Source organism: Geotrypetes seraphini, chromosome 11 (assembly GCF_902459505.1).
Source record: "Geotrypetes seraphini chromosome 11, aGeoSer1.1, whole genome shotgun sequence".
Taxonomy (NCBI): Eukaryota; Metazoa; Chordata; class Amphibia; order Gymnophiona; family Dermophiidae; genus Geotrypetes; species Geotrypetes seraphini.
In genome coordinates this window covers 86,566,032-86,578,522 of record NC_047094.1, presented here as the reverse complement: position 1 = coordinate 86,578,522, position 12,491 = coordinate 86,566,032, and the positions used below count along the sequence as shown (strand labels likewise).

At 43.6% G+C, this 12,491-nt stretch overlaps 1 protein-coding gene across 1 annotated transcript in view; it reads right to left on the bottom strand.

Moving 5' to 3' along the window:
• The window catches only part of CHRNA4 (cholinergic receptor nicotinic alpha 4 subunit), a 105,099-nt gene that overhangs the window by 75,778 nt on the left and 16,830 nt on the right, over positions 1-12,491 (bottom strand). The window contains exons 3-4 of the mRNA XM_033962562.1: positions 6,817-6,861; positions 6,576-6,685 (exon numbers count right to left, since the gene is read on the bottom strand). Of these exons, the coding sequence (XP_033818453.1) occupies positions 6,576-6,685; positions 6,817-6,861 (155 nt within the window). The remainder of the gene's footprint in view (positions 1-6,575; positions 6,686-6,816; positions 6,862-12,491) is intronic.

Below are 12,491 nucleotides of genomic sequence, written 5' to 3'. Positions count from 1 at the left end.
ATTGATATCGTTAGTAAGCAGGAGATGTGTAGAGGTTTGCATAGAAAACACTCCATTTCAAACCAAGTAGGAGGGTCTTGAGAAAAGGAGTCATTAACCCAGTAGGCTCCATATTTAGCTAATGAAGCAATATAATAATGATAGAAATCTGGGAAGGTAAGACCACCGTTAATTTTAGAGGCCTTCAGCTTGGCTAGAGCAATTCGAGGTTTTTTCTTGTTCCATATAAATTCAGATAGCTTCCTATTTAGCCAATGGAAATATGATTTCTGGCATAAAAGAGGAAGCATAGAGAGAATGTAATTAATTTGAGGTGCTAGGGTCATTTTGATGGATGCTATCCTACCCCACCAAGACAAATAAAGTGGAGACCACCGAGATGTAGTGTTAAGAATTAAATTTTTGATTTTAGATATATTAAGATCTTGAGCGAGGACCGGATCCTTGTGTATTAAAATCCCCAAGTATTTCACAGCTTCATTAGATCATGTGAATGGAAAGTTAGCCAAATCTGATTGAAGAATGTTATTATTCAGAGGAAAGATTTCTGATTTCTCCCAATTGACAGAATATCCGGAAAATCGGGAGTATTGTTTGATGATATGTATAAGATGAGGAAGAGAAGATTGAGGGTTCCTAAGAAAAATTAAGACATCATCAGCATAGGCTGCTAATTTAAAGTTTCGATCAGAGGAGGGAATACCGTTAATTAAGGGGTTTTGTCGAATAGCAGAGAGAAGAGGCACCAACACTAAATTGAACAGTAGTGGTGAGAGAGGACATCCCTGTCTAGTGCCTCTGTGAAGGGGAAATTTATTGGATAGAGAATTGTTAATTAGAATACGAGCGGTGGGACAGTGATATAATGTTTCTATCCATTTCGTGAAAAATGAGCCAAAGTTATACCATTTCATGACACAGAAAAGAAAAGGCCACTCCACTCGATCAAAGGCTTTTTCAGCGTCTATAGCTAGGCCTATTATTGGGTCTGTCAAAGTTTTAGTGTGAGCATTAATATGGTGAAAGAGGCGCAGGTTATCTCCTATATATCTTTGTTTGATAAACCCTGTTTGATCCTTATGTATAAGATGTGGAATCACTTTGGTAAGTCTTAATGCAAGTAATTTTGCCATTATTTTGTAATCTAAATTAAGGAGAGAGATAGGACGGAAGTTTTTGACCAAAGTGGCATCTCTGTCAGGCTTAGGAATTACTACAATGGTGGCTTCAGTGAAATTAAATTGTTTATCTGGAGTGGAATGGAGGAAATCATAGTATGAAAGGAGATGAGGAGCTAAAATGTTTCGGAATTGTTTAAAAAATTTGTTAGTGAAACCGTCCGGACCAGGGGCTTTCCCAGTCGGTAGGGAAGATATGGCAGCTTCTATTTCTGTTATGGTTATCGGAGAATCTAGTTCCAATTTAAGAGAGTCCGATATGGTCGGATGAGATAAGGAGGAAAGAAAGGAGTCTATATTTGATTCAGAAGCCGCAAATTCAGATTGGTATAATGAAGCATAAAAATTTTTAAATTGAGAAGAAATTAAAGATCTGGTTTTGACTAATTGTCCTAATGAATTTTGGATAGATGTGATATGTAGTCTTTTGGATTTAATTTTAAGGTATCTGGCCAAGGGGCGACCCATAAGATTATCTCCTATATAATGGCCAGTGATCAACTTCTTAATCCTTCCAAGCATTCTGTTCACTCTTTTCACCACCGCAGCACATTGCGCGGACGGTTTCATCAACTTGTCAACCAGTACTCTCAAGTCTCTTTCCTGGGGGATCTCTCCAAGTACTGCACCAGACATCCTGTATTCGTGTACAAGATTTTTGTTACCGACATGCATCACCTTACACTTATCCATGTTAAACTTCATTTGCCATATCGTGGCCCATTTCTCGAGTGTATTTATGTCCTGTTGCAGTTCATCGCAATCCTCCTGCATCTTCACTACTCTGAATAACTTCATATCGTCTGCAAATGTAATCACATCACTCGTCGTTCCAATTTCCAGGTCGTTTATAAATATGTTGAAGAGCACAGACCCAAGCACCGAACCCTGCGGCACTTCACTGGTGACGCTTTTCCAGTCCGAGTATTGTCCATTTACCTCTACTCTCTGTTTTCTATCCGCCAACCAGTTTTTGATCCACGTGAGTATTTCACCCTCAATCCCATAGCTTGCAATTTTTTGAAGTAGTTGTTCATGCGGGACCTTGTGTCCATCTGTTGCCTTACACTGGACTGAATCCAATTGGACCTTATTTCACTTTTATTTTTATTTTATTTTCATTTCTCTATTTTTAAATCTCTAATTTTCTTAAATTTACTTTATTTTTATTTTTAAAGTAATTTTTGGTTTCACCCATAGTGAATACTTGTTAGGATGCATATCTTGTACCTATCTCTATCTCTTCCTTTCCTATTTGAATATGTTCTATGGAGTTCCTTGTATTCAACTGTTACACTATAAACCGCTTAAGTCAGTAAAATGCGGGAGCGGTATATCAAATTCTTAATAAACATAAACATAAAAAGCCAAAGGAGAGTCATGAATGCATGACTTCAGTTTATGGTAAGTCTGTCCCATCATCATACACATTAAAATTTTGGAGAAGCAGTTTAAGTGGGGTAAAGAGTAGAGAATGACACGGTGACGGTTTACCCGCGGCCACCGCGTTTAGCCGCGGGTGACCTGCCGAAACGGGGAACGAAAACTAGAAGTCGCTGCGGCGACGGGGACAAGGCCATTCACCGCCCCGTGGGGCGGTGAATGGTCTTGTCCCCGCAGTGAGGCATGAAGGATCGCGCGGTCCCCGCAGCCCATACCCGCCTGCCCAATCGATCCTAGTGTTTAGCCAGCTCTCTCCCTTCTCCTCACCTTAGTTTGTAGGTTTTCTTTTTCGGCGACCCGCATGCTATCAAAGAGCCGCGCACCCGCTGCTGCTCAGTTTCGATCTTCTGCTCTGACGCAACCGGAAACAGGAAGTTGCAGCAGAGCAGAAGATTGAACACTGAGCAGCCGCGCGTGCGCGGCTCTTTGGGAAAGCGTGCAGGTCGCCGAAAAACAAAACCTACAAACTAAGGTGAGGAGAAGGGAGAGAGCTGGCTAAACACTAGGATCGATTGGGCAGGTGGGTGGTGGCTGCGGGGACCGTGCAATCGCTCGTGTTCCCGGCTCAAACTGGAAGGAGGGAGTGAAAGGGAAAAGGATTCTGGGCCAAGGGGATGAAGACGGAAAGAAAAACCCACAGCAGGAAAGAAAGGGAAGGACAGGCAGGTGAGCCAGATGCTAGAAGCAGGGGGGAGGGGAAAGAAAGAGGGAAAAAAGCTAGATGGGGTTGAAAAGAAGAGACACACTGGTATGGAAGAGGAAGATAGGGGAAATCTGGACACAGGAAGGTAACAGAAAGAGGGGAAATTATGTGCATGGGGCATAGGGACAGAGACATAAAGGGGACATGCCATGGGGATGGTATATGGACACAGGGGGGGCAATGACAGATACATAGGGGAGATATTAGAAATGGAGAAAATAGGAGCACAGAAGCGAGATGGTTTGTGGGGATGGGACAGGGACAGAGCTCGCAGGCTCCAGTGGCTTGCACAAATTACATTGTAACGTGCCATAAAAATAAGAGGGAGGAAGGTAGATAGATAGGCCACGCGAGAGGAGCTGAAGGGTAGTAGAAAGGAACAGATGGTAAAGGAGGGAGGGAAGGGTGGTGGTGGAAAGGAATAGGACAGACATTGAAGGAGGGTGGAGAGGAACAGACCCTGAAGGGAAATGTGGAAGACAGAGTGGGAAGAAGACAGATGCGAGACTATGGGGGAGCGGAGGGAAGAAGATGGGTGCTAGACCAATTGGGGGGGGTGAAGGGAGAGGCACAGTAACAGCAAATGGAAGACGCAGAGAGAAGACACACAGTGGATGGAAGGAATTGAATGAGAAGATGTGGAAAGCAGAAACCAGACAACAAAGGTAGAAAAAAAAATTCTATTTATTTATTTATTTTTTGCTTTAGGATAAAATAGTATATTAGTTGTGTTGATAAAAATTTATAAACAAAGCCCTGCAAGCTGAACATCTCTTTCTCTAGTTCAGCAGCAGGAACTTTGATTTATAAGAAAGGAATAAGCTAAATATTACAGTACTAAGGCTTATGTGGATGCAGCGGGGACGGTGATGGGGCGGTGGCGGTGATGGGGCGGTGAAAGAGATGGCGGTGACGGTGACGGGGAGGTGAAGGGAATGGCGGTGACAGGGCGGTGCAGAGGATGGTGGGCCGGGGACGGGGCGGTGATGGGGACATATTTTTTCCCCGTGTCATTCTCTAGTAAAGAGTCCATTGATAATGACCCTCACACTGTGGAAGCAATTTCCTGTGGAAGCAATTTCCACAGAAATATGCAAGAAAGTCGAGGATTTAATTTTGTCAGATGAATTAAGGCTTCCTGAATAGCTGAAGAAATAGGCATTTTGGCAGGTACAGTTTGGAAAATAATTAATGAAAGGTTGGGCATGTCCAAGGTTAGTGCAAGATGGGTTCCAAGAATGCTGATGCCATGTCAGAAGGTCACAAGGCTCCAGTGCTATCAGGAGAACTTGGAGATACTCCGTGAAAACCAAGTGAATTTTTTTCATCATTTGGTGACTGGAGACGAGACTTGGGTCTATAACAGATATCCTGAGTCCAAAATGGAGTTAATGCAGTGGAAGTACAAGTCATCCCCCCACCCCAATAAAGTTCAAGGTAGAAAAATCTGCAGGCAAAGTCATGGCAGCTCTCTTCTGAGATGATGAAGGACTTTTGCATCTGGAGTTCATGCCACAAAAGACAACCATAACCGGAGAGAGTTACGCCAACACAATGATCACTTTGCGGGAGTCAATCAAGGAGAAAAGATGAGGAAAACTCACAGCAGGCGTGCTGCTTCTTTATGACAATGCACCAGTACACGTCATGACAATGACAGCCTGCCATCCGAGAATGTGGGTTTCAGCAGCTGAACCATCCATCCTACAATCCTGACCTAGCTCCCTTGGATTATTTCCTATTCCTAGTTTTTATGAAATCTCTCCATGGACAGTGGTTTTCAAGTGATGAAGACGGAAGCTGTGACATACTCGTCTGAAGATCAAACAGAAGAATTATTTTCAAAGGTTTAAAAGTCATTGCAGGAAAAGTGGATGAAGTGTATGGAGCTATCATATTGAAAAATAAAACAAATTTTTTTGAAAACTCTTTTCTTTCCTACTGAGGTAGATAAATTATCGAATGCCTCTCGTATCTTTGTGTGTGTGTTTGTGAATGCATGTGTGGGTGTATCCTATATAATAAAAGGTTAGCGGCGCATGCACTTTTAAAAAAGCGTGATTACTGCCGCCGTGGTGTGTGATCCGTGGCCGTGTTCCATTTTAGAACCCGGCCAATGATCACTCTGGCCACTCCCCTCCTCCCGCCCTCACTCACCCTGGAAGCCAGGCAAGCTCTCTTCCTGCCCGCGTCCTCGGCAGGGAACACACCTCGGCCCTCATTCGCCGCTGCCGCTGCTGCTGATCCTCCTGTAAAGAGCAGCCTGCGATGGTGGCCGGCTTTAGCGAACCTCGCAGGCCGCTCTCCAACTCGGTAGCACGTTCCCTCTGACGCGATCCCGTGCGTCAGAGGGAACGTGCTATCGAGGCTGGAGAGCGGCCTGCGAGGTTCGCTAAAGCCGGCCACCATCGCAGGCTGCTCTTCAGGAGGATCAGCATACGAGGAGCCGCCACCGGCACTTTTAAAACTAACCTTCGGCCGCAGCAGGCCAGCCCGCGGGAAGGGAAGGGGGAGGGGCCGAACGGAGCAGGCCAAATCACATTAAGAGAAAGGAGGGGCTGAACAGAGCAGGACAGCTCACGTAAGAGAAGGGAATTGCTTCACAGGGACCTGGAGGGGAAGGGAAATACGCTGCTGCTTCTGCAAAGGAAAGTGGGGGGGGAGAAGGGAGGGGGGAAATGCTGCTACTACTTCACAGGGACCTGGAGGGGAATGGAAATACCGCTGCTGCTTCTGCAAAGGAAAGTGGGGGGGGAGGAGAGACAGAAAGAAATACAGACAGACAAAGGAGGCCAGGGAGAGACAGACATAAATAAAGACAGACAGACAGACAAAGGGTGCCAGGGAGAGAGAGAGAAAAATAGCTGGAGGGAGAGAGACAGAAAGGAAGGAAGAAAGAGACAGGAACAGGGAGAGAGACATAAATAAAGAAAGACAGACAGGCATATATTCTAGCACCCGTTAATGTAACGGGCTTAAACACTAGTATGTGAAATAACGAATACTGCCTGTTTTATACCTTCAATATAGGCATTAAAATGAAATTCACATTGAGAATGAAAGACACAAATGCAGTGAACGATAGAGAATCTAAATATAACAGTTTGGGTAGCACCTTTGGAAACAGAGTTCCATCTCCTTCACAGCTTGAGCTCAAGGGTGACTCCCAAATTGCTGAGGAGAGGATCCCTAGAATGGCCCCCAGCAGTTACATTCAGAAATTGCCTTCATGCTGTGCTGCTCAAACCCACTTGTTATACAGAACAATGTCCGGCCTCCAGATCAGCTCCGAGGGGATCCGGATCGACGTCACATTCTCGTATTCAAGGGGGTCCCAGCGCAGCTTGTAGTCATTCCACTCCTGCCCCCTCCAATAAAAAAAAAAGAAATCAGAAGAAAAGAGAAGTGCATGGGTTACAGGAGGTGAGAGTGATTGCAACAGATGAAAGAAAGAAAGAGCTCGTGCAGTGGCAGAAGTCAGTTCCCGCTCACCTGTTTCACCCACATGTTTGTGGTCATCATCTGATTCTTCTCATCCTGAAGGATGGAAAGGAGTTTGTTAGAACAGGCTCAGTGGAGGAGTAGCCTAGAGATGTAGGGTGAGAATTAGGGAAGCCAGGAGTCAAATCCCTATCATGCTCCTTGTGATTCTGGGTGTCATTTAACCCTCTATTACCACAGGGAAATACCCAGTGCAGGGCATGTTTTGTGTGGGATTAGGTGGACTTATGATGTGGACGTTTTTCTAAAAAAAAAAAAAAAATGGAATATTGCAGAAAATATCCAGGGCAAAACTTGGACATTGGAGGCTAAGCCTGTTTCAGTAATGAATAAGTGCCAAAATGGTAGCCAACTCTCCCACCTCCCCAAGAGGCAAAAGTGATAGTACATACCAGGCTGTATGACAGTTGCAGATATAATGGCTGTGATTCTGCAAATGGCGCTGATGCGTGATTGACATGCAACTGGCACCAGTTTTGGAGGCGCCGGCTGATACTGGCACCAATTGAAGAATCCAGTCCTTTTAGCAGGGACAGATAGCCCCTCTATGGCCTTTCTTTAGCCAATAATAGCTAAACCACAAAAAACCCTAGGAACTCAGTGGCCAATAAAGTCCAACCCAAATAACAAAAAAGAAAAAGGAATTGGCTCACAATAAAAATTTTCCCAGAAGGAAAAGATTGAAAGGAAAAAGTTTAATTGAAAATAAATCTTTTTTAATAATATTATTATTAAACAGGCCTCTAATACAAAAGCCCTTAATCCAATGGACATCAATATGAGCCGTTTGGAAGGCACCCGGTGTGTATTTGAGGCTCAAAGTCACTGCCTGAGCCTCAAATACACACCGGGTGCCTTCCAAACGGCTCATACTGATGTCCATTGGATTAAGGGCTTTTGTATTAGAGGCCTGTTTAATAATAATATTATTAAAAAAGATTTATTTTCAATTAAACTTTTTCCTTTCAATCTTTTCCTTCTGGGAAAATTTTTATTGTGAGCCAATTCCTTTTTCTTTCTTTAGCCATTCATATGGTACCAGTATGGTGCTAGTATTGAATTCTGAGCGGGATACGTATAGTTTCTCCCCCTCTCCCATTTTTCGGTAGGTTCATGGTGGTAGAAGTAGCAATGCACTGAGCAGAAAACACATCCAACAAGATTTTTAAAAAATGGGAACATCAAAAGCTGTCAATTTTCCATGGTAGAGAGTGCATCCTATACTGATTCTACAGAGGACACAGTTATACATACTTTCTGGTGATTCAGCTCACCATGTCCCCATGCGTCATCTGCTTATCCCCCCCCCCCACGCACTGGGTCTGATCTGAATGTCCGGCTTCTCAACAGCAACAATTACGACTCTCCCTAAAATGTCACTGTAAGAATGAGCAATCCTGGCCACTTAACAGAGTGCAAGTTAATTAATCCTTGAAGACTCTGGGTTCTGAGGTAGGGACTGCTAGGACAGCAAGCCACAAGAAAGAGAGAGAGAGAGTGAAAGAGAGGGGGAGGGAATGCAACTATAAAGCCATTGTGCAGCTGTACCTCATCCATAACAAAGCCAAGGAACATAAAGCATAAGATGATAATTAGTCAATCATTGAGCCTCTAATGGGCAAACTCATAAAATGGAAAATAGTTTTCCATCATCATGAATACACTACACTAACCTCTTTGAATTACTTAATGGAGCAGCATGGGTGTGGTACCAGCTTTCCTTCTCACTAAGGCAGGAGTCTCCAAAGTCCGGCCCATGATATGATTTTATCCTATTCGCAGAAGAATTGTGTGGAAATGCGCCAATTAATTTTCCAATGAGAATCCGAAAAAAAAACCCAACCCCACGGGGTGTTGATAGATTTCAAATGCATTAATTAAAATTGTTGATATTCCATCCTATGTTAATATTAATATTATTCACAACTTTATTTAATACTGAATTGTAATTGTATACTTTGCAGTATTTCTTTGTACTTGTTTGGCCTTGATCGAAAGTGTCAATTCGTGGCGCTGTAGGTAGCTCTGGCGTTGTGACTAATCTTTAAATTGAATCTGGAAGTTCATTACTAGTCTTTACAGTTAATTGTCCATGAGAATCCTTGCAGTAGTGCAGTGTAATACTTAATTTGTAATTGCATAAATTTATATTTAAAGGTGCGTATTCACTTATTCACATATTTGCTTGTACGGAGTTCTCATAATTTTAATGATTTCATAATTATTTATGACTTTATTCTCTTTTATAGTTTTAACATGGATGGGAAAAAGAAAAGACAGTTCAATTATTCACATTAATAGTTTTATTATAATTTGTGATGAAAATATGAGAATTTGCTGGTAGTGTTCATCGTCATTAATATATGATAATTTAATTTCACATATTCTGTAATTATAAAAATTTCACATATTCTGTAATTATAAAAATTTATGCTTTCAATAAAACTCATATATCTAGACTTATTTATATATTTTTTTTCTACGACCTGCTGAAAACTGCTGAAGTACCCAATGTGGCCCTCGTGGTGAAAAATTTGGAGACCCTTCACTAAGGGGATGATATTGGCTTAAGGACAACTGAGCACATTTTGGCAACATACAAATAGAGAATAGTGATTCAAGAGGTAGGATTTCTATCAGCAAACAGATGGATCTTTCTGATCTTACACATCACCATTCACTTGCTGCAGCACCTCAGAGAACCAGAGCAGTGCTTGTTTATCCTTGTCATTAAGGGCTAGATTCACTAGTCCCGAGTCCGTCTCCGATCCGTTCCCAATTGCATGCAAGCCGACAAATTCACAAAAGGCCTGCATGCAAATGGGGATGATTTTTGACACACACCCCACCTTCAGCCAGGATCACTAGAAAGCGATCCTGGAGCATGCGCAGACCCTGACAGTAGTGACAGGAGAAGAAGCCTCCGAGCCTGCGAGCAGATGTGAGTGCAATGAGAAAAACCACTTTCCAAGTGAAATATTTCAGATGAGCCGAAGTCATAGGTTCAAAAGGAGGCTTCATCAATTGAGCAAGAACAACATTGAGATCCCAAGCTACTGGAGGCGGTTTTAGAGGTGGTTTAACATTGAAAAGACCTTTCATAAATCTGGAAACCACAGGATGAGCAGATAGGGGTTTCCTTTCGACAGGCTGATGAAAAGTAGCAATTGCACTGAGATGGACTCGAAGGGATGTGGATTTTAGGCCTAATTGAGATAAGTGCAACAGGTAATCCAAAACTGCAGACAAGGAGGTAGATTGTGGCTCCTTGAGATGAATGGTACACCAAGCAGAAAACCTAGTCCGTTTCTGATAGTAACATTGCCTAGTGGCAGGCTTTCTGGAAGCCTCTAGAATGTCCTGTACAGATTGAGACAACTGTAGAGAGGCAGTTAAGTGGAGAGGTACCAAGCTGTCAGGTATAGAGACTGCACATTGGGATGAAACAGAGACCCTTGACTATGTGTAAGCAGAGAGGGAAATACTGGTAGAAGCAAAGGCTTCCTGGTGCTGTTGAAGTAGAAGGGAGTACCAAGGTTGCCTGGGCCCCGAGGAGCTATCAGAATCATGGTGGCATGTTCCTGCTTGAGTTTGACAAGAGTCTTGAGAATCAGAGGGAAAGGAGGGAACACATAGAGAAACAAAGTCGTCCATTCCAGAAGGAAAGCATCTGAAGGGTATTGAATGCACTGGGAATCTTTGTTATGTTTCATTTTTTAACAAACTGTAAACCGAGTCGAGCTCCTTAGGGAGTAGATTCGGTATATAAAATGAAGATTAGATTAGATCTGTTTCGAGGCGGTGAGGAGAGTATATCCTGGAGCAAAACTGAGGCAGTTTGTTGTTGTGGGGAGATGCAAAGAGATCTATCTGAGGAGTTCCCCACTAAACAAAAATGTGATGGAGAGGCGAGGAATTGAGTGTCCATTCGTGAGGCTGCAGAAGACGACTCAATTTGTCCACCAGACAGTTTTTCTCTCCTTGAATGTAGACAGCTTTCAGGAAGATGTTGTGAAGGATTTCCCAATTTCAAACCTTCAGAGCTTCCTGGCAAAGCGGGAGAGATCCAGTTCCTCCCTGTTTGTTGACATAATACATGGAAACTTGGTTGTCTGTTTGAATAAGGACTACCCGGTCGTGAAGAAGATGCTGAAAAGCTTTGAGAGCATTGAAGATCGCTCTGAGTTCCAACAGATTGATGTGACACTGACGATCCATGCTGGACCACAGGCTTTGAGTATGGAGACCATTGAGATGAGCCCCCCCAAGCGTAGGTCGAGGCATCTGTCATGAGGACCTTCTGATGAGGGGGTGTTTGAAATAATAAACCTCTGGAGAGATTGGAAGAGAGCATCCACCAGTGGAGAGACTGTCTCAATGAAGGAGTCACTTTGATGTGTTGAGAGAGTGGGTTGCAAGCCTATGCTCACTGAGATGCCAGGGTCCATTGAGGAATTCTGAGGTGAAGTCTGGCAAAAAGTGTCACTTGAACGGTAGACGCCATGTGACCTAGTAGAACCATCATGTGTCTTGCTGTAATTGTCGGCAGTGAAGACACTTTGTGACAGAGACGAAGGAGAGCATCCTGACGTTGCTGAGGAAGGAATGCTCTGAGTTGGATAGTGTCCAATGAACTGGACTTTGAGTGGGTTGTAGCTGGGACTTGGGGAAGTTGACTTCAAACCCCAAATTTTCAAGCATCCAAATAGTCTGTTGGGTCCAAATAGTTTGTTGGAGATGATGAAGCTTTGATGAGCCAGTCGTCCAGATACGGGAAGCCAGGCCAAAGGGTATCATTCTGTATTGGAAATCTGAGGCACTGTCAAGAGGCTGGATGAATGGGAATGTGAGTGTAAGCCTCCTTGAGATCTAGAGAACATAACCAATCGTTCTGATCTAGAAAGGGATATAAGGATGCCAGAGACAACATGTGGAATTTTTCTTTGACTAAAAATTTGTTGAGTGTTCTGAGATCCAAGATGGGGCGCAGATCACACGTCTTCTTCGGAACCAGGAAGTAACTGGAGTAAAACCCTCTGTTCTGATGTTCCAAGGGAACTTCCTTGATGACACGGAGACGAAGCAGAGCTTGAGCTTCCTGAAGAAGAAGGGCAGTCTGGGATGGATTGGAAGGATACTCTCTTGGAGGAAGATCTGGTGGAATCTGGAGGAAACAAAGAGAGTATCCTTCCTTGAGGATAGACAGCAACCAGAGGTCTGATGTAATCATCTCCCAGTGATGGTAAAAATGATGGAGACGATCTCCAATGGGAAGGGGAGAGGGCAGCCATACCTCTCTAGAATTCTTACTAGCTTCAGTTAAAGACGAACTCCAACCCCACCCACTAGGCATCTTGCTTCTCTACCGCCCTCCTATCCCCTGGAATAAATCCTCTGAACTTTTCCTAGAGACTATAACAAGAGTCTTCCTAAAATTCCAGAGACTACTGATCATAGGAGATATTAACCTCCACCTTGACGATAACACCAGCATGGACACAACTGAATTCAAAGACTTCCTCACCTCCCTTGGCTTCACCACTCCTCCACCCACACCTACCCATGATAAAGGACATAAACTAGACATCATCAGCTTCCTCGACCTGACTGAGCACAAAACTTCTGCCGAAGAGGCCCGCTGGGACCTTGTCCCGTGGTCTGACCAC